Source organism: Macaca mulatta, chromosome 10 (assembly GCF_049350105.2).
Source record: "Macaca mulatta isolate MMU2019108-1 chromosome 10, T2T-MMU8v2.0, whole genome shotgun sequence".
Taxonomy (NCBI): Eukaryota; Metazoa; Chordata; class Mammalia; order Primates; family Cercopithecidae; genus Macaca; species Macaca mulatta.
Genome location: NC_133415.1, coordinates 83,249,975 through 83,271,498, shown reverse-complemented (window position 1 = coordinate 83,271,498; position 21,524 = coordinate 83,249,975). Strand labels below are relative to the sequence as shown.

At 50.5% G+C, this 21,524-nt stretch overlaps 1 protein-coding gene across 1 annotated transcript in view; it reads right to left on the bottom strand.

Annotated features, from left to right (window-relative positions):
• Nucleotides 1-912: 912 nt before the first annotated feature.
• The window catches only part of ANGPT4 (angiopoietin 4), a 45,266-nt gene continuing 24,654 nt past the window's right edge, over nucleotides 913-21,524 (bottom strand). The window contains exons 2-9 of the mRNA XM_001112522.5: nucleotides 21,311-21,466; nucleotides 19,425-19,546; nucleotides 16,160-16,407; nucleotides 12,265-12,380; nucleotides 10,828-10,929; nucleotides 9,249-9,415; nucleotides 5,302-5,432; nucleotides 913-4,146 (exon numbers count right to left, since the gene is read on the bottom strand). Coding sequence (XP_001112522.3) covers nucleotides 3,986-4,146; nucleotides 5,302-5,432; nucleotides 9,249-9,415; nucleotides 10,828-10,929; nucleotides 12,265-12,380; nucleotides 16,160-16,407; nucleotides 19,425-19,546; nucleotides 21,311-21,466 — 1,203 coding nt within the window. The 3' untranslated portion in view covers nucleotides 913-3,985. The remainder of the gene's footprint in view (nucleotides 4,147-5,301; nucleotides 5,433-9,248; nucleotides 9,416-10,827; nucleotides 10,930-12,264; nucleotides 12,381-16,159; nucleotides 16,408-19,424; nucleotides 19,547-21,310; nucleotides 21,467-21,524) is intronic.

Sequence of the window (21,524 nt, the reverse complement as noted above, 5' to 3'; positions counted from 1 at the left end):
GAGTGCAGGGACGAGATCTCAGCTCAGTGCAACCTCCGCCTCCCGGTTCAAGCAATTCTCCCACCTCAGCCTCCCGAGGAGCTGGGGCTACAGGCATGTGTCACCATGCCCAGCTAGTTTTTGTATTTTTAGTAGAGACAGGGTTTCACCATGTTGCCCAGGGTGGTCTCGAACTTCTGAGTTCAGGCAATCCACCCACCTTGGCCTCCCAAAGTGCTAGAATTACAGGCTAGGAGCCACTGTGCCCAGTGCCTAATTTCTTCATCACTCAAATGGTAAGAAAACTAACCTGGTGCAGGGAGAGGTGACAAGGGTTTTGCATAGGAACCCGCAGATGCAGGTATCCTAGAGGCTGGTCCCTATGAGCTGTGGCCCCCAGGAGACCCAATCTAGGCTTGAGACCACACCAGCCATGCCCTCTACAGTGCCTTGTGCTGCCCAGGATCCTCAGGCTGGTCTTGTCTGCAGCCATTGTGAGTCAGCATCACTGTCAGAAGGGCTTCCAGAGGTTGCTAGGTGCTCTGTCCATGGGAAACAGGTTCAGAGAGGGCCAGGGGCTCTGATCCAATGGCAGAGCCAGGACTGAGAACAGGACCTAATATTCCTGGGCAGGACACAGCTGTGTCCATGATAGTCTGAGGCAATCTGGGATGAACTGGAGCCTCGGGTCACGACCTGGGGACGGAGAGGCTGAGAGAGGGCACAGGGGTGGAGAGAAGATGGGAGCCAGGGACAGGGAAGGAGGGAAGGTGAACACCTGCTCCTGCCTGCCCAGCATCCCTGCTTCCTGAAGTCATGACTTGGGTGGCACTGACCCCACTGCTGGTGCCAGGCGTGATCATGTGACCAAGGTCTGGTCAAGCAGAGTAAGAGTGATAAGCGCAAGGATGGACACAGGACCAGTCCTGGCTGCAGAAAATCATTCCTTTACTGGAACCACGGAGACAGGGGAGCTCCCCGAGTCAGGGATCCTGAGCTGGGAGGACACGAGCCCGGGGCTGCCAGAGCCTTCTTGTGAGGAAAGATCCTGGCTGAGAATGAAGTCAATGGGGCAGATGGAGGGGCAGATGGAGGGGCTGAGAGTTGGAGCTGACATCATTTGAGCCTCTGGATCTAACCTCACTTGCCTTTACCCTTAGACAATAAATTGTGAGTCAATTTATTTCTTAGGGCTAGAATTTCTATCCCTTGTACCTGAGTCCTGGCATGGAGGAGGAAGGAAGATAAGAAAGAAGGATGAATATTTAAGAACGGGTGTCTGAGGCTGGGTATGGTGGCTCACGCCTGTAATCCCAGCACTTTGGGAGGCCAAGGCAGGTGGATCACATGAGGCCAGGAGTTTGAGACCAACCTGGCCAACATGATGAAACCCCGTCTCTACTAAAAATACAAAAGTTTGCCAGGTGTGGTGGTAGGTGTCTGTAATTCCAGTTACTCAGGAGACTGAGGTAGGAGAATCACTTGAACTGGGAGGCAGAGATTGCAGTGATCCGAGATCATGCCACTGCTGCACTCCAGCCTAGGCAACAGAGTGAGACTGTCTCAAAAAAATAAAATAAAATGACACGAAGAACAGGTGTCTGAGGGCAACTCAAATCAGCTTTCTGCCCCCTTATAAAATGGGAGTACAGAGAGGGACTTGGGCCTTCATGCCACCCAGAGGAGTTCTGTCCCTGGGCCTCACAGCTTTGCCCTGTCTCCTCTCTATCTTGCAATCAGCCTAGAAACTACAGTAGAAAAATAAATGACGTGGATACAAAAATAAAACACCTTTTCCTCACCTGAGTGCAGGAGAAGGAGCGGCATGTGCTGGGGAATACCTTCCTCACCCCATTCACCTCTTTGGGGACAAACATTATTAGGCACCTGCTTCATGCCAGGCTCTACTAAGACGATGACATACATGGTCTCATTTCCTCCTTGCCACAGCCCAGCCGGGAAGGAATATTATCATCTCCATTTTACAGATGGGACAACTGAGGCTTTGACGATTGAGAAGATAACTGGTGCCTTGAGAGGCTGAGCCACTGGACCAAAGTGTCAGAGCTGGAGCAGGTTTGTCCGACTCCAAAGCCCTGCCTACCACACCACACTGCACACAGTAGAGGCTAAATAAAAGTCTGCTGGGCAAATGCTGCCTGAGGCAATTTGAGCTCTCTGGGCAGCAACCTACCCCTAAAGATTTCCCATCCTGCCTGAAGTGCCACCATCAGCAACCATGTCCTTTGGGTCTTGAAGGGGAAAAGTGCTGTTTCCCAGGAATAAGATCAAAGTCAGTCTGTGCTGGGTTTGCTCAGGGATCGGCTGAGAGTGGGACTCAGGGCTGGGGCAGAGCCAGGGGGATGAAGGTATCCTATTCCCATTGGCCCAGCCTCATCCAGGAGAAAACCTTCTGAGGACAGATGTGTATCCTGGCGGTAGGACAGATGGGCTCCTGGCTAGGCCTGGGTGTTGGCTGATGACAACAGGGCAGAGAGCATGACACAGTGATGGGGGCAGGTGACACGGTGGCTGTGGATCCTTTCTGACTCCATCCTCTGAAAGAAGCTACGTGGGCCCTGGTCTCCCAAGCTCAGGCAGAGGCCTGATCTCCTTCCCTGCAGCTCCCCACCTACCACCACAGAGTCAGCATCACTGCTGGATGGGGAAGGGGAGGGAGGCTAGGGGCTTCGGCTTGGAGGCAGAGAGGATCTGGACTTGGAGACAGATGTCCTGCCCAACAGTCCCTGTAATTGAGCCTGGGGGAGTTGAGGTTACAGGAAGTCCTGAGGGAAGCCACCCAGGTAGAGATCAGCTTCCTGGGGCTTGAAGGAGCTTTGGAAGGCATGAGCCTATAACACAGGCAGGGACTAAGTTCTAGACCCTTCTTCAGGGATGGTATCTGTTTCAGCTGAAAGGTTATTTCTAGTTGTTTTTAGAGGTTGTTTGAGGCTGTCACTGTGGCCCTTGTAGCCAAAAAGGGTGAGTATAGCTGAGGTGGGGATGGGGCTGTGGGGCTCCTCCTTGCGCCAGGGGAGCCCTAGCTTTGTCCAAGAGCATCTACAGCTCTGTGAGATGCTCTGGGACAAACTGAGCCCATTTTCAAATAAGTAAATTTGGAGAAAGCTGCCCACTCTAGCCACTTCATGGGTAGTCACAAGGCACTTGGCCATATTAAAGGCTCTGATCAGTCCTGCAGTTAAGAGTGCCTGTTCACTTTGACTTAACCTGCTGTTTCTTTTTCTCATTGCTCATAGGTACTTTTAGAGACAAGCCATAGTTATTCCCTGTGACACATCCTCTAGGACATGCTGGAGGTGAAGGAGCATGTCCTTTTAGGTCTCCTAAAGACCCTGAGCTCCAAACATTGGAGCCCAGAAGTGGTGAAGTGGTAAAGCCTAGAAGTGGTGAAGTCTAAAGACCCTGAGCTCTGGAGTCATTGGAGCCTAGAAGTGGTGGAGTATGAAGGGGAAATAATGATTAACCCACCCATTAAGGGGTGGATGCAGCCCCTTCAGACTTGAAAAGAAAGTTCAAGGACATCTCAAGACTAGGAAAGCTTGGAACAGGACCTTGGAATGGGAGATGGCCTTCTCGCCAACCCAAGGGATAGAACCTGGGCCATCTGGGCAGCTTCTGGTGTGCAAATACCTTTCCACCTGCCTGCAACCCCACCGTTGGTCATGTATTCCTTTGAAGAGTCTAGTTTGGTCTGTTCTCAGCCCATTCAAGGACCCTCAGGCAGGGAGCCCCTGAAGGGGGAGGGAGAGAAGAAGGGTGAGGACTACATCAGAGGGATGGGCCCTGAATACCCTCCATGTAACAGACAGAGGGGAGTAGGGGGGCAGATGACCCTTCTGGGCTTCTGGGGCAAGGAGGGCTGGCTCAGGAAGCCCAGGGTGTCAAGGAAGGTGGTGGCACAGTGTCTTGCATCTGGGTCCGGGTTGTCCAGGAGTGCCAAGTCCGAGCTTCTCCTGTGTGGTCCGGCCTCTGGCACAGCTGCTTGTTAGATGTCCAAAGGCCGTATCATCATGCGAGAGGCACGCAGCGAGTAGCTGGGACCCTTGAAGTAGTGCCAGCGGATGCCGTCCATCTTGTGCTTGTTGTCAGGAGCGTGGTAGTAGACACCATTGAGGTTTGACAGGCCACAGGCGTCAAACCACCACCCTGGTGGAAGAGGGAGGAAAGGTGCTTGGTGGAGGTGGGAGCCCAGCCAATGGCAAGAGGGCAGCCCCTATGTCCCAAAGAGAACAAAGACTAATCGGGGCTGTTACCTCCTCTGGGAAGCCAGTTGGCTGGGGATGGGGCTGGGTGGGAGTGGGGGTGGGGTGGGCAATAGACCCTCTGCTCAGCCCGGGCCTCTAGAGGGCAGCAAGGGGCTCTGGCCACTCCTCGAGCCCCTTCGCTCCTCCCGGCCTTCTCCCTGAGCCCTTGGTGTCCCTGTCTTCCTCCCTCCCTGACCCTCTGCCTTTCCAGCTCCCCAGCCTCCCCAAATCGCTCTCCCCACTGCTTCCTAGTGGTCTCTGTCACTCTGTCTGAGTCTCTCACTCTCCAGGTTCATCTCTTTCTCTCTGATGGTCTCTGTGCTTGGGTCTGTCTCTGTGTGTCCCATTGTGTTCATCTTTGTCTGATGGTCTTGGTCCTCCTCTGCCTTTCATGTCTCTGGCCCTCCCTTCCTCTGGGCCCCCAACTTTCACACGCTGTGTTCATCTCCCAGCCTCTTGTTGGGCTGAGTCTTTCTCCCACATCTCCCTCTGTACTTCTTTGCCCCGGTGTAGCTCTCCATCTGCTGCTCAATGACTCCGAGAGCCTTGGTGTCTCTCTCTTTCTCCATCTGTCCTCTGTGTCTCAGAAGGTCTCTCCCCCATCTCTGTTCTTCCTACTTTATCTCTGTCTCCCATTCACTCCACTTCCCATTCTCTGACCTCTGTGCCTACCAAGGAACACTGCCTGAGTCAGAGCTGGTGGGGAGCTGCCCCTCTGCCTCCCTCTGGTCTCCTGATTCTGGTTCGGCTTGCCTGGGGTTAGGACTGATAGGTGCCTCCCCGTGGGGCCCTGCACTCAGTGTTCCTTTAGCCTTGTCTCTGAGGAAAACTGGTGGTGCCAGCTTTAGGAGGAGGTGAGGCCTGGAGGGGACCTCAAGGACCCAGTGGGGGAAGGCACCGAAGGGGCACAGCCAGGTGAGCCTATGGGTGGGCAAGGCCTGGACCTGCACCCACCCTACTGACAGCACCTGGGCACACAAGAACCTGGGGAGGGAATGGGAGTGTCAATCTGGGTAAGCCCGTGGGTGGGTGGAACTTCACCCTACCCTGCACCTACCTCCAGACATCACCTCGGCACACTTGCAGAGACAGTGGTCGTTGTCTGAGTCAATGGTGCTGAAGCTGGTGTTCTGCAGGACCAGGCTGCTCTGGCGCCCTGCTGAGCCGCTGTACCCGACCACAGAAAGCCTGGAAGCCACCCAGAGGTGGTGGTGGCAGAAGGGCCCAGAGTCAGGTTGGGGCTGTGTCAAGGAAGAACTCCCCCAGTGGCTTTGTCCCACGCTGGGCTTCCCCTCCAGGTGTTCTTGGAGGGAGGGCCCCAGCCTGGGTGGAGGGCTTGGACTGCTTCCCTTCCTGGATTGCCTTCCCTGCCTATTGCCTCCCAGGGACAAAGCACTTACTGTATGCCAGGCCTCCCCCATCTCACTGAACCTGAGTCTTGGAGAGAAGTGATAATGGTCACAATAATGATAATAATGGCTAATATATATATTTTTTTTTCTTTAGAGACAGCATCTTGCTCTGTTGCCTAGGCTGGAGTGCAGTGGCACGATCACGGCTCTTTACAACCTTGACTTCTTGGGCTCAAGGAATCCTCCCACCTCAGCCTCCTGAGTAAATGGGACTATGGGCACGTGTCACCAGGCCCAGCTAATGTTTGTATTTTTTGTTAAGATAGGGTCTCACTTCGTTGCCCAGGCTGGTCTTGAACACATGAGCTCAAGTAATCTGCCTGCCTCAGCCTCCCAAAGCACTGGGATTACAGATGTGAGCCACCGTGCCCGGCAACATTTCTTCTTTCTTTCTTTCTTTCTTTTTTTTTTTTGCATCTGCTATGTGTCAGGCATTGTTCAAAGTGCTTTGCCTAGGTTAACTCATTCTCATTTAATCCTCACAACACCCTATTCCCATTTTACACATGCGAAAACAGAAATCCCAAGAGCCAAAGAAACCTGCTCAAGTCTCAGAATGAATGAGGGTCAGAGCCACATGCCAGCCTAGTGTGGCCTGACTTGAGAGCCTATGTGCACTTTGCTCCCCAGCTGATGATGATCTGGCAACCCCAGCCCCATCACACCTCCTCACAATCACCCACCTCTTCTAAGAAGCTTTCCCTGACCACACCAGCCCCCATGGATCTGGGCTCCAGGGCACCCCAGCTCTGCAGCTTCGACATCTGCGGCCAGCCGGGTGAGGGTTTCTATTTCTTTGCCAGGCTCTGTGGCCTTGGTGGGCATGTCCAACCCTGCCTGGTGATGAAGACCATGAGATCTGGGGGCAGAAAGCCTGGATTCAAATTCCAGCTCTGCCACTTGATAGCTGCATGGCCTTGGAGGATTGTCTTACCCCACTGAGCCTCAATTTCTTCATCTGTTCCAGTGGTAACAAGAGTGAAATTAACAGTGCTGCTGTCGTTTGTTATTGTGATTTGGTGATGTCAGTGTGTGAAGTGTGAAGAGCAGTGCCCGGGGTGACTGCTCAACACATTCAGTGCTTGTTATTATTTGGCCCTTGGCAGATGGTTGGGCCTGGTTGGAGAGAATGTGGGGTGTTTGTACAGCAGGGTTGGGGGAGGCTGCATTGGCAGCCGAAGTAGGGAGCCAATTTGGGAGCAATTAAGAAGGTCCTGCTGAGGCTGGGCAGGGTGGCTTATGCCTGTAATCCCTGCACTTTGGGAGGCTGAGGCAGGCTGATTGCTTGACCCCAGGAGTTCGAGATCAGCCTGGGCAACATAGGGAAACCCTGTTTCTATAAAAAATACAAAAATTAGCTGGGCATAGTGGTGCATGCCTGTAATCCCAGCTACTTGGGGGGCTGAGGTGAGAAGGTCACTGGAGCCTGGGAGGTCTGGGAGGTCAAGGTTGTAGTGAGCTGTGATCATGCCACTGCACTCCAGCCTGGGCAATAGAGTGAGACCCTGTCTAAAAAAAAAAAAAAAAAAAAAAAGAAAAGAAAAATAAAACGGAAAATAAAATAAAAAAGGTCTTGCTGGGTGGAGGCAAGTGGATGGCAGATGTGGCCAAGGAAGCTCAAGGAAGCTCTTGTACCCCCAGGACAGGGCCTGAGAAATTCACCAGTGGGAATTCAGAGGGAATACAGGGCCTGGGTATGTGGTTGGCTCGGTCACCACACCTCCAGTCACAGACTGTGTCTGTCACCAGGGAAATGAGACTTAATCATTCTCTGTGTAGAAAAGACTTGGGAGGCTCCCTCAGCTTCCTTTTAGGCACTTACTATGTCTGGGGATGGGAACAGCAGTGCTCCCAGAAAGCAGTCCAGTGAAGGGTATGAAGGGCTGCCTTGGGACAGTGATTGTAATTTATTTGCTGAGTGTTTACTACATGCCAGGCACTGTGTTAATGCTTCACATGCAGTATCTCATTCAGGCCTCATCACACCCTTTTTGAGGTAGGTATGCCTAAGGCACCCATTCTACATATGAAAAGGTGAAGGGACTTGCTCAGGGTCATTCAGGGAAGTAGGGATGGAGTCAGGACTTAAGCCTTTGCTTTGGTGGCCAGTGGCTTAAATGGAACTCAACATGGTGTTGTAGCTACTCACTGGTCAGGTGTGAGGAGTAGGGGGACATCCAAGGAATTTTTCATTCCGCTCTGGACCTCGCATTATCAGGTTGGTATGGATCCCATAAGGAGGGATGTCAGAACCTGGGCAACCTGTTTCTATAAAAACAGGGAAACCCTGTTTCTATAAAAAATACAAAAATTAGCTGTGCATGGTGGTGCATGCCTATAATCCCAGCTACTTGGGAGGCTGAGGTGGGAAGGTCATTGGAGCCTGGGAGGTCTGGGAGGTCAAGGCTGCAGTAAGCTGTGATCACACCACTGCACTCCAGCCTGGGCAACAGAGTGAGACCCTGCCTCAAAAAAGCCTTTGCTTTGGTGGCCAGTGGCTTAAATGGGACTCAGCTGGAGGAAAGAATGGGGACATATCACTGAGAAGTTCCCAGAAGTGGAATCAGGCATAAAGTTCAGGAGGACAGAGAGTCATTCGGACATTCCTTGGGAGGAAGCGACCTTCCCATCAGTGGAGGTATTCCAGTACAGCTGGATGATGATTGCAACTATGGAGGGAATCTATGAAGAACCAGATGACATGTGAGGTTTTTTGCAGCCCTGTGACTGTGAGTGTATAAATCCAATTTTTTCCTGGTTCAGAGATAGCCAGGACCCAGGCTTATCTAAAAGATCCTTAAATTTCTCTGAGAGGCAATGTCATGTTGTGGAGACATCATGAGTTTTGGCAGCGGGGAGATCTGAGTTCAAATCCCAGCTCATTTAACTTGTAACTTTGGGCAGGATACTTAAACTTGGTGTCTCAGTTTCCATATTACTAAAGTAGGTACAGTAATGCCTACCTGAAAGTGTTGTGGGGAAGATTAAATGGAATAATGGTGCCTGGAACATAGTAGGTGCTCAATAAATGCTAATTCCTTTTCCCAAATATACCAAGAACCAGGCTGAGGACGGGGTGAGAAACCTTGATCATCTTACAATATCGTCATGTTTAAGCTCATCCTGCTATTGAAGAAGCAGAAGCTCAGAGAAGCCAGACTGCCTTGTCCAAATTCCCAAAGCAAGCTGGAGCAAGGCCACAATGAGCGCAGGAATTTCAACTTCCGGCCCAGGGACCCTTCCACCCAACCCCGGGCATAGGACAGGCTGGGCAAGTCACCTCCTTTTGCTTCTGGGTCTCTGTAAAAAGGCTGACTTGGGGTGACTGACCTTGGAAGACCCCTTCTTGCTCCTCAGATGGCAGCGCTGGTGACATTCTTTCCACTCCACCCAGTGGCTAGGACATGCTGAGTGCTAACCAGCCGCTTCCAGATCCCATGACGCGTACCCAAATGGGGGACAGATGGCAGGAACAGGAGACGCCCAGAGACTGACCCTTGGAGCAGACTCTGTAGACACTAGCCTGGGGACCCCAGCCCACCCACTAGCCTGAAGACCCCAGCCCCCACACCGGTCTGGGCCCTGAGCCCACCTGTATAGCTGGTTCTCGCTGCCCAGGTGGAAATGTTCATACTGGGCATAGGCCTCGTGGCCTTCCCAGTCTTGCAGCTCCACACGCAGAGAGTAGGCTGCTCTTCTGGTGAGCTGGTGCACCACCTCATTGCCCAGCCAGTGCTCCCCGGCTGGGTCTCCGAAGCCCTATAGGGAGGGGAGCGTGGGGTGAGACTCATGCTGAGGAGGAGGCCATGTCCCTGGCTGAGGAGCTGGGCTGGGCCAGGCTCCAGGGCTGCTTATACAAAACCACTGTGCTTAATGATCAAGTTCATAAGTACAATGTAGGCAGGACTGGGAGTGGGAGCCCTCCACCTGCTGCAGGGAAAAGACTAAGATTTTTGTAAGTGTAAAAGCCTGTTAAAAGTTACTGAGATCACATTCCTCTGAAGTTCAAGAACAGGAAAACTAATCTTTGGTGACTACCTTTGGTGGAGTATTGACTGGGAGGGGGCACAAAGTGGGCCTCTGGGGTGCTGGGAGTGTTGTACGTCTAGCTCTGAGTGGTGGTCACATGGTTGAATACATATGTAAAGGTTCACTGAGACTTACACTTTATTTGTGTGCTTAGTCACATGTATGTTAAACCTCAACAAAAATTAAATAAGTATTTCAATCAGCTACATAAATAGAGCAAACTTTGTTCAGTGACAGCGCAGCCACTGCAAGATTTCAGCAACACAGAAATGTAAAACTGAGAGTGTGGGGAATGTCATGTCCCAATGCCCTTGGACAGAACAAGAATTCAGCACCAAGGACAGGGGCACACCCAAAGCCCGCTCCCCAATTTAGTCACGATGCAGTGCGGATTAGCCTGATGGTTAATATTCAGTGTTCTTTTGTGTACTTCTGCACCTGGACACCCTATTCCTCCTTGCCATTTTAATTATTGTTTAAAACCCAATTAGTTCAAAACACTCATAACTTAATTTGGTATTTATTTATAAGTATTCCCTAAATAAACAGCAAGCAGACACAAATAACAGAACTGCTGTATCACCTTGTGGGAATCTTTTTCTATTTCTTTGGCTTTGAAAACTTTAAGAGTTTTTAAGTATTTTAAGTCAGCTTGACAAAAAATCCTTTATTCAAACCTAATTAAAAAATTGGAAAACAATCGGGTTTCTCTTCTGATAAAATACATGTGATCTTTGGCCCTGCAATTCCTCGTTGATGAATCTCTCCTGCAGATATGACCATAGGTGTATGAAAAGACAAGAAACTTCATTAAAGTAATATAGTCAGGGGTGACTGGGGGGGATTTTTATTCTGTCCCCTCCTTTGTATTCTTTAAAAAATTAGCAATGTATATGTATTATTTTTTAAAAAAAAAATTAAAACAAAAATAAAGCTAAACTTTTTTTCTTAGAATATATGTCAAAGCTTTCAAAAAGAACATTCAGGTGATGGGGTACCATAAAGCAGATGTGCACTGTCAACTTTAGATGAGTTGATTTTTTCTGGGGGAGGAATGAGGGCAAAGCAGTCCCCTTCCAACAGCCCAACCCCTGCCCCAAGTTTCAGGGCTGAACGGCCCCTCCCCAAGGCAGCAGGGTTACCTGTTTATAATCCTTCCAGTTCCGCTGGAAATTAACGGTGCCATTCTCACGGCGCTGGATGAGGGTCCACCTGCCTCCACTGCTCTGCAGGTCACAGAACACCTGGAGGGGGTGGGCAAGGCACAGCTGGGAGCCCTTGGAGGCAGCCAGAGGCCAGGTCTGTGCTGGCCCAAATGTGGCTAGGCTGACAGACCCCCACAGAGCAACAGGTGAGCCTGGGGGTTCTGGGCATCAGAAAGATCCAGGCTCAAATTGCCCATCCATTGCCATCATTTTTCTAAAGTGGTGGGTAAGTAATGACCTCTCAGAGCCTTCCTCTTCTCATTTGTAAAATGGAGGTTCATACCTTAACCTCTTTGTGCCTCAGTCTCTCATCTGCAAACTGGGGTTGTGAAAATGAAATGAGATGAGTCACGTAAAGTGTTTAGAACAGTGCCTGGCACATACTAGGTAAATGGAAGCTTGACCTCTTTTTGTTGAAAGGAGAGTTTAGCAGGTGTGTGAGAAGTGTAAAAGACAACCTGGGGACAAACAGAGGCATTCTCTTTGGTATATTAAGAGGGGGTGAAAGGAAATAGAGCAATGGTGGCTCACACCTGTAATCCTAGCAGTTTAGGCGCGAGGAGGGAGGATCGCTTGAGCCCAAGAGTTTGAGACCAGCCTAGGAACATAGGGAGACTTTGTCCCTACAAAATATTTAAAAATTTTAGCCAGGGCATGGTGGCATGTGTCTGTAGTCCCAGTTACTTGGAAGGCTGAGGCAGGAGGATCATTCGAGCCCAGGAGGTCAAGGCTGCAGTGAGCTGTGATCATGCCATTACACTCCAGCCTGGGCACCAGAGCAAGACCCTATCTCAAAAAAAAAAAAAAAGGAAATTGTGAAGTTGGAATCTGCTAGTTGTTTCCCTTCTAGGCCTGGCTCTCAGACCCTCCCTCCTGACATCCGTGCTCTTCTCTGTCACCCTCCTTATCTGATGACTTGACCTTAAATTTTAGGACAACCTTGGGAGCCACTCATTGAAAATGGTGGCACCTCCATTAGCCCTGGTTTCTAATTTCCACATGGGGCAGAATCCCAAGTCCTGCCTTCAATATGTAAACTAGAAAGAAACATCTTTGGGCTAAGGCCCTGAAATTTTGTGGGTTGTTTGTAATATCAGCTATCATCATCTTAACCAACACAGAACTATTTCCTGCTGTTCTGATGAAAGCACCTCTAAAGTGATGCTGGTGAAGGATACACTGCCAACTTTGGGAACTTCTGCTTATCTCCACAATCTGACCCCTGACTGCTGGGGGTTTCAGAAGTCAAAGCCATCCCTACACCTCTGGTATTTCAGATACTGGGCAAAGTCCCGATGGAGCAGGGGGTGTCTGTCTGGGAAGCCCTTGGCTCTGTACCCTCTAACAGCCACAGTTCCCAGGGAGCCCCCTAACCTTCCTGGGCTTCGTTGCATTGGACACCTGGATGGTGTAGACACCACTGGCGTTGGCCCCAGAGCGCTGGATCTCTGCACAGTCCTGGAACACCTGCTCACCTGCCGTTATGAAGGCTGCAAAGGGACAACACAAAAGTCAGCTGGAGATGGGCAAGGAAAGAGAGGGTCCAAGTGCGCATGCCCGCCTGCTTTGTGCCAGGTTCTGGGTTGGGAGGTGCTGGGGACAGGGAGATGAGTCAGACCTGGGAAGATTTCGTAGAGGAGGTGACAGTAAGCTGGGACCTGTACAATGAGCGGGAGTTGCCCAATGGGGAAGGGGAAGGTGTTCCAGGCAGAGGAAACAGCATATGCAAAGGCCCCAAGGTAGGAAGGGCCCTAGTGTGTGAAGACAGGGCATGAGGAGGGGAACTGAGGCTGAGGCCAAGGAAAGGAAATGACTCATACCATGAGAGAGGAGTTGAGACCAGGGAGGCTCCTTGTTGTTTGATGAAACTGAGAGGGTACAACGAGGCTGGCACAGAGAAGGTGGGAAAGGAAAAGGAGAGAGGAAGCTGAGATTTCAGCAGGGCGGGCCAGGTCAGCCTTGAATGCCAGGCTGAGGAGCCCAGATTATCTGGGCTGAGAAAGAGCACTCTGTCCAGGGTGTGGAGTGGGGGCTGGAGAGGATGAGACTCAAAGCTGAGAGGCCAGAGAGGAGGCTGCTAGAGTTTTCTGGGAGAGAGTTACTGGGGCCTGAACTCCAGTGAGGCACTTCCCATTTCACAGACCAGGAAACTGAGGCCCAAGAGTGAGGCAACTGGCCCAAGGACACACAGCCAGGTAAGGCAGAACCTTCCTTCTTTGGAGCTCCCTTGGGTGGGAAGCTGTGAGTTCCCCTCCATAGCCCACCCTTTTGGCTGGATCTCCCTGCTGCCCTGGGCATAGGCTCCCTCATTCTGTCCTCCCTGGAAGCTGACAGCTGGCCTTAAAGGGCCCCTGTTTCTTCCCTCTGGACTACATGAGATCAGGATAGTATTAATGACCAAAACTTACCAGGGGTTTCTAGGCCTGGCCTGGAAAAAGTGACTTGACAGATAAAGTGCAGAGATTTAAAATCTCCTCTGTCTCAATTAGTGGAATCAGTTAGAGGTTTGAACTATGATTCTACCAGAATCCAGTCTCTCTGGGTAGGCAGGTACACAGGATGGGGCTAAAATTCCAGATGGATAGGTCATCAAAACCAATGAGGAACCAGGAGGCTATCACAGGGTGGGACTTCCTGGTTTGGCTTTACATCTGAACTTCAGGGATCCCAGATCTTGGATCTGGGGCACTTGTCCGGAGAAGGCTATTGCTCTCATGTCACAAATGAGGTGACAAAGACCCCCAAATCCATCCCAGTTCACCCACAAGCATTTCCTGGGCAGGGGTCTCCACTGCCCTACCTGTCGGCACCCCCCCTAGTTCCCCATGGGGAATGGGGTCCAGCCAAGCATGAGGAGGCTGTTGGCCTCATGGTGAGAAGGGATGGGCTGAACCTCACCCAGTAAGGCAAGGACAGAGCCAGGGTTGGCCTGAGATTTCCAGCCACCCTTTCCAAGGCTCTGCTCACTGTTACTTTCCTTAGTTTACAACAATGTCAATAACAATAACAACAATAATATCAACACTAAAAGTGAAATATTCACCATGTATTGTAGTGTTTCCAAGGTGCCATGTAATGCCAGGGGTAGTTTGGGACCAGGAAAAATATTTTTGGGAGGCATTAGAATAGGATGGACTGATATTGACATGTAATGGTTTGACCTGGTCCTCCTCTGAATATCTGGGCTGGTACTTTGCACCAGTTTCCCTTGCTTTTGGCCATAGGCACTGTGCTGAACCCTTTTGTATGCCTGAACTCATCTGATTCTCTGTGCAAGAACTCTATGAGATTATTATTCCCATTTTACAGGTAAGAAAAATTGAGGCTCTGAGAAGTTAAATAAATGACTTGTATGAAGTTCCAGTGCCAATAAGTGAAGGAGCCAGGGCTTGAACTCTATCCCATCTGACTGCAAAACCAGTGCCTTTCCTCCTACACATCTCCCCTTGGATTTCCACCACTGAGCATACGTAAGGTTGGGCAAACAGCCTGCATTAACAATTGCTGCTTTTATATCGTGCACAGGTTAGGTCTTTTCTGCCTGTGCCCTTGTCCTTGTAACCTTCTGAACCAAACTCCCCACTGCCTGAAAACATCAGAAGACTTGACTCTTTTCTCCTTTCACCAGCCTCTATCTGACTAGGACAAAGCTAGGCAGAGAGCTAGTGCTCCCTTCCTGCTAGACTTCAAGAATGCCTGGTTCCTGTGCCCCATCTCCAACCAACCCTCTCTTCTACACCTGGCGACTGAGTCTGTCCTTCAGTTTCTCCATCCAGAAGGGGGTGAAAGCAGCTGCCTAGTGTCCTTCCCTGGTGATAGTGGAGCACAGGGGACAGGGTGTTTGGGCAAAAGGTGCTCAAGATGAGGTGCCCAACACAACCTCCTACTCAGACGATTGAGTAGACATTCAGCCTCAGCTGGGGACTGGGTTAGCCATGGGTTAGTGGGAGGCATTGGGCCCAGGCCCTGTGCCTTGGGCTGAGCTACAAGAAACCCACACATGGGATGAATTCAGGTAGCTCACGGCCAGGTCTATGCATAAGCCAGTGATGGGTTCAGGTTAATCCACATGTCGCGGTGTAGAAGGTGTCTACTTTTCCTGCCTGTAGCTTCCTTAGGCCTCAAATCCCTACTCAGCAGTGTCTGTCAGACTTAGATGGAGCCAGGTGGGATCCTCTGCCCTCAAATCCTTGTCTGCACTGGTGGCGCCTGGACTGCCATCACTATTGGGTCTTAAAGGCTTTCCAGACTTCCCCTATGGATCTAGGAGCAGCAGCAGCCCCTTTGATCTTTCTCTCTCATCAAGCCATCTCCACACATGGTTCCAATCAGAGCTTCTTGAAAGTAGTCCCACTCTGTTCAAAAGCCTCCCATGCCCCTGCTAGCCTCAGGCTAAGAGCCCTTCTCCTTCGCACAGCCTTTGGACCTGTCTGTTTTCATGGTCTAGAAACTTCAGGAACACTGATAGCTGAGCATCTGGCACATATTTGGCACTCAAAAACTGTATTTCTTTCTCCTTCCCTCTGGGACTCATAGACCAGGGATCGAACATTTTTGCAAGGGACAGGGGCTGTGACTGTGCATTCACTGCTGTATCTCCAGCACCCAGCCCTGGGCCTGGAACACAGTAAGTGCTTAGTAAATGTTTGTTGACTGAGTGATTGCCGCTGGGACCAAGAATGCCTTGGATAACCCAAGTAGGCTGTGTTAGGAGGAGTCAGTGAGGCCCTGAGAGGCTGGCCTAGCATTGTTTTCCTGCCCCAGAAGCCAGGGCCAGGGATGCCTCTTCACTTCTGTTTGGCCCTCTTGGGCTTAGGGACAGGGACATTAAGATGAGAGGTCCTTGGGGTGCATTGAATCCAACCTCCCAGTTCCTCCCCATTCTATAGCTAGGGAAACTGAGGCCCAGGGAGGGGTAGGACAAGCCCAAGAAAGTGCGGCTGGAGAGTGAATCCTGGAGACCAAACTTGTCAGTCTGGACTGCTGTTGCCCTTATCCTCCCCTCCAAAACCCACGGGTAAACTGAGGCCAAGGGAGCGGCAGGGGCATGCCCAAGGTGACACACTGAATTAGGGGACAGGGCCTGGATTGGGATTGTTGTTGCTGACATTGTTATTACTGTTTATTGTTATTTCTGTTTCACAGATGGTCGGGGAGGGTGGAGCCCGCAATGGCCCCCAGGTACCCAGAGACCCTGGAGTGTGAGCAGGGTCTCCCTCCCATCTCCCACCCGTCTTTAGCCGCACTGGGGCGCACTCCGCTCACTCACCCGGAGCCGAGGCGTTAACCCTTTCTTGCACCAGGTCCCGCAACAACAGCAGCAGCTGGCTCAGGCTGTGCTGCTGGTCCTGTAGGAGGCTGGAGTTGTGCCTGACATCGCGCAGGCGGCGCTCGATGTTGGTGAGGGCGGCGCTCTGGCGGCTCAGCGTGTTCAGCAGCTTCGCCTTCTTGCTGAGGATGCTGGCCAGCTCCTCCTGCTGCTTGGTCTCCAGGGCCTGCAACCGCTTCTCGAGCTCGCTGCGGGGTAGGGGGCGCACAGAGATGAGCCTGGCATCCTCGCGAAGCATGCACCCCGGCGCGCCTCCCCTGGGCCCTGGAGTCCCTGCAGCCTGACAATGAGACTCAAGTGTGGTGGAACGTCCTGTGGCCACTGTAGGCACAGGTTGAGGAGAGGAGAAAATAGGTAGCCGGCCCTGGAGTAATATAGATTGAGGTTTAGTGGAAGAAAGAGGTGGTGTGGGAGGGACACCAGCAACTGGGTAGCTAGTATCAAATCCCCAATGTGCTTGCTTTTTGACCCAGCAGTCTACTCTCAGGAGATATCCTCTAGGGAGCATGGGCAAGAATGGCCCTGTAGACTTGCTTCTAATAGAAAAATAAACAAACAAAAAACAATATAGCCTTGATGGCCAACAGCCAGGACTGGCTGAATCCGTTGCGTTTTGGTGTCCCTGGAAATGTTCCGCAGTCATGAAGAAGGAGGCATTTGCACAGAATTGGAAAGATGCCCAGGACTTGGGGCATATCAAGTCTAACCCCATGTGTGGCAAGAGAAGAAAGAAAGAAAGTATTAATGTAAATATAGAGAAATGGGGTGAACATATAGGAGAAGGCTGGAAAGACCACAGTGGTGCCTGTGTTTGGGGATAATATGAAAGAAATTCCCTCAAGGGCTGTGACTTCTGCAGAGCAGGTTTGAGTGGATGGAGATGGAGAGGAGGAAGATGGGGGCAGGATGGAGGGCCCAGCTTTCACTTTTATTTTGTACAGGTTCCTGTTGTCTGATATATTATAATAATCAAGAGACTTTTTTTTTTTTTTTTTTTTTTTTTTTGTAATGGATTTAGAAGCAAAGAGGAGTTTTTCAAAAGAAAGCTTTTGACTCAGCTCTTTCTTTTTGGGCATTTTATCCTCCAGATTTGCTCACATGTGTGTGAAATGAGATATAGTAATGTTACTCATCATATCACTGGTTGGATTAGTAAAAGCTGGAAACAACCTCAATATCCATTAACTGGGGACTGCAGAAATAAAAGCAGGGACCACACATGGTGGAGCATTGTAAAGGTGGAGAAAAGAATGAGCAAGCATGTCATGCAGTTATAGAATCTTTCTAAGGTAACTGAATAATAATTTATAAAAACAAGGTACAAACAAGTAGTAGGCTACATTTGGGCTTAAAAAGGATAAAAACGGGAGTGTACAGATGCTTCAAAACGTATGATGGGGCTACGTCCTAATAAAGCCATCTTAAGTTGAAAGTGTCCTAAGTCAAAAACGCATTTGATACACCTAACCTGCTGAACATCCTAGCTTAGCCTAGAACAGGCCTAGAACACTTACATTAGCCTGTGGTTGGGCACAATCATCTAGCACAAAGCCTATTTTATAACAAAATATTGAACAGTTTATGTAAGGTATCGAATATTGTAATGAAAGAGAAAAACACAATGGTTGTATGGGTACTCAAAGTACGGTTTCTATTGCATGTGTATCACTTTTGTACCATTGTTAAGTCACAAAATTGTAAGCCCAGCCGTTGTAAGTTAACAATCTTCTGTATGTAGGTGTTTGCATGTTCATAAGAAACCCTGGAATGTCAGCTTATAGAATGTCAGCTTCATGAGGAAAGGGGCTTTTGTCTCTTTGTTCACTTCTATATCCACAGTGTCTATAATAGTGCCTAACACATGAAAAGAGTTCAAAAAATAATTGTTGGTTGAATGAATGGAAGGGTTCACAAGAAACTAGGAATAGTGGCTACCTCTGGCTTGGGTGGGTGGCTGAGGAACAGGGCTGGGAGGGAGACATTTTACTGTATATCCACTTGTGCCGACTCATTCTGCAGACTAAGAAAATGAGTCCAGCTAGGGCAGAAGAAATTTCCTCTGGACACCCAATTATGCTGCAGGAAAAGAGAGAATTGGGGCACACTGAAATTCTAGAATTCCTGCTCTGCCTTCACGGGCCAAGAGTTTACTGATGACATCCTCCATCCTCATTGATTTCTAGACACCTGGTGCTAATTTAGAGTCACTGAAAGTGTCCCAGTCCTTGCCACTGAGACCTTGGATTGGGAGAATAAGAAGATGGGCAGACTGTCATTAATTGCACCCAGATCAGAGAGCTGGGGGATCTTCTGGCCTTATCCTGAACCAGCATGTGAACAACAACATCTGGCCTGATTCACAGGCCTGTGGCTCGTTCAGTGGATAGATTTTGCCTTCTCCAGAACCCTGACTTTGGCAGTTTTTTTCTTCACTCAACTTGAATTGGAGATGAAATCAGCCTTAGCTGCCAGATTTTTCTGCTTTATCTAAACCTCATGACCATTTTTTTTCGGTAATTTAAAGAGTGTTCCCCTGATGCCTATTTGCTTATAAACGCAAAGACTCTCTGACAGTGCAGACAAGAACCTGGTAGCTGTGGTTTCTTCTGGGAAAGGAAGCAGGTAGATAGCACCAGATTTATTTATTTGCAAAGAAGTAAAACCAATAAAATTTACAGGGTGAGTAGTATGGTGGGTGAATTAGATCTCAATAAAGCTGTTAAAATTTATGAGATAAATAAAAGAAGGAGGAAAGGAAGGAAGGAAAGGGAAAGAGAATTAGGGTGTCCTGGGCCCCAGGAAAATGCCTATCCCCTGTCCCACCCCGTGCAGGGGCCAGGCAATGTGCCTGCTTGGTCCGTAGCCCAGCCCCATACCCAATCTCATTTCCAGCCTCAGTCTGGGCTGCAGCCCTGGTTTCAGTCTTTCCCCAGCAGGGGCTATTCCCAGCTCTAGATTCAGCCCTAACTCCCAGAATACCTCCTTGCCCCAGTCCTAATCCAAGCTCCTAGCTCTGGCAGCAGGCCCCATCCCAGACACCAGCCCATGTCCAGCTTCCGGTCCTGGCTCCAGCCTCAATCCCAGCACTGGTTCTGGTGCCCGGCCTAGGTCCTAAATAGTCTATCTATTTAGTCTACCTAAAACTATCTTGTCTGCACTCCAGCCCCAGCCCCTGTCCCAGTCTGGTGCCAGGTGCCACACCCACCTGTTTTGGCCCTGAAGCTGCTGGAGCTTCTGCCTCTGTAGCAGCAGCTGGTTCTCCAGCTTGTTGGTGGAAAGGAAGGTCTCCGGCATCTGGGCATCCATTCTTGATGTCTGGTTCAGGAGCTGCCCCAGCAAGCAGAAGCAGGTAGGGGGCTACGTAAGTACTACAGGAGCCCTGCCCAACCACCCACCTGCCCACAGGCCCTGCCACTCTAGAAACTTACCCATTTCCACTCTCCCAGTCATAGTTCCTGTGGTTACTCCTTCACAGGCCCTAACTTAGCTTATGATCTGCTTCCTAAATTTGCCTTTCTCCATCACTGCAATGGCAGCTCCATTCTCCCTGCTGCTTAGGCCCCAAGAGCTGTCATCCTTGTCCCCCACATCCAACCCATCTGTAGGGCTTGTCTGCCCTGCCTTCCAGGTGGTACCTGACCACTTCTCTCCTGCTCTGTGGCCCTCACTCTGGCCCTGGACTCCTCCCTCACTCCCTGCAGTCTAGTCTCTATTCAGCAGCCTGGGACCGCCTCTTAAAACATGTTTGCTCTGTTCAAAAGCTTCCTGTGGCTCCCATCTCATGCAGCAGAAATGCCCCAGTCCTCACCATGGCCTGCAAGGCCCTGTGGTGTGATCTGTCCCTATGACTTCTCCAGCCCCTTGCCTGCCACTCTCCTCCTGGTCACTCCAGCATACGGTTCTCCTGATGTTCTTGAACCCACCAGCATGTCCATCCTCCCTCTGGGCCTTTGCACGTGCTACATCCCCTGTCTAGAGTACTCTCTTCAGTAAGCCTTGCTGCAGCCCTACCTTCTCTGTGGCCCTTCTTGGCCTTGCTGTACGAACTTGCAGCTCTCATCCTTCCCACCACTCCCAGTGCACCCCCTCTTGCTCTCTCTTCCATGCTATTTTCTCCTTAGCGCTGTCACTGGCTAACATATACAGCCATGTCTTGCTTAATGACTGAAAAATGTAAGAAAGTCGTCATTAGGCAATTTAGTCATTCTGCAAACATCATAGCATGTACTTACAAAAATGTAGATGGTATAGCTGCCTGCACTCCTAGGCTATATGAGGCAGCCTATTGCTCCTAAGCTACAAATCCATGCAGCATGTGACTGCAATACTATAGGCAGTTATAACACGGCGGGAAGTATTTCTGTATGTGTATCTAAACATAGACAAGGTACAATGAAAACAGCATATGATACTCTTATGGGGCCGCTGTTGTCTATGTGGCAAGGTGTTCACTGGAACACTGTTAAGCAGCGCATAACCATGTATGTCACCCATCTTTCTGTTTTCAGGGGAAGCTCCACAGGAGTAGGAATGTGTGCCTGCTTTGTTTCCTGCTATATACTAGAACCAGTCTCCTCAAGCAGTGCCTGGCACACAGGGGATCAAACAAACAAATGGGCACAAACTTGTGTCTACTTGTTACTCACTTTTTCATCCACTGACTTCCCTACCCTTCATTTATTCACTAGTTCTTTCCCTGCTCTTTGCTGCTCAGATACCTCCTCTCTCCAAGTCCTTGGCCCCAGGGGCCCAGTGAATTGTTTCTTATCCATCTTCCCCTGGTGCATTGTAAGCCCTCTGAGGGCAGGGGGGCTGTGCTACTATACCCCTCACCCCAGTGCCCAGCACAGACCTGGGCACTGAAGTTACAGAGGCAGAAAAGCCAAACCCAGCATCCATCCCCCAGGGCTCATAGGTTGGAAGGAGATTGTTTTATGAGAAGGTCATGAGGGAGGAGGGACCCAGGGGGCTACAGGCCCAGAGGAGGCCTTGACCCTACCCAGGGTCAGAGATCAAGATAAGATGACTGGGGCTATGAGCCAGCCTGGTCAGCCACAGGCCTTCAGTGCCCACTCAGTCACCCTCTGTTACCTGAGCCTCCATGTCGGTCAGCTTGCGGGTCTGGGCAGTGGTCTGGTTCAGGAGGCTGGTGCCCAGCTCTAGCATGGGGGCCGTCTGATTCTGGGCCATTTGCTGCTGGACCTGCACCAGCTTCGACCTCAAGATCATCTTGATGGCCCTCTCTAGCTGTGGGAGACCATGGACTGGGGTCACGGGGGAGGGGCTGGGGGAAGCCCCCTGTCCC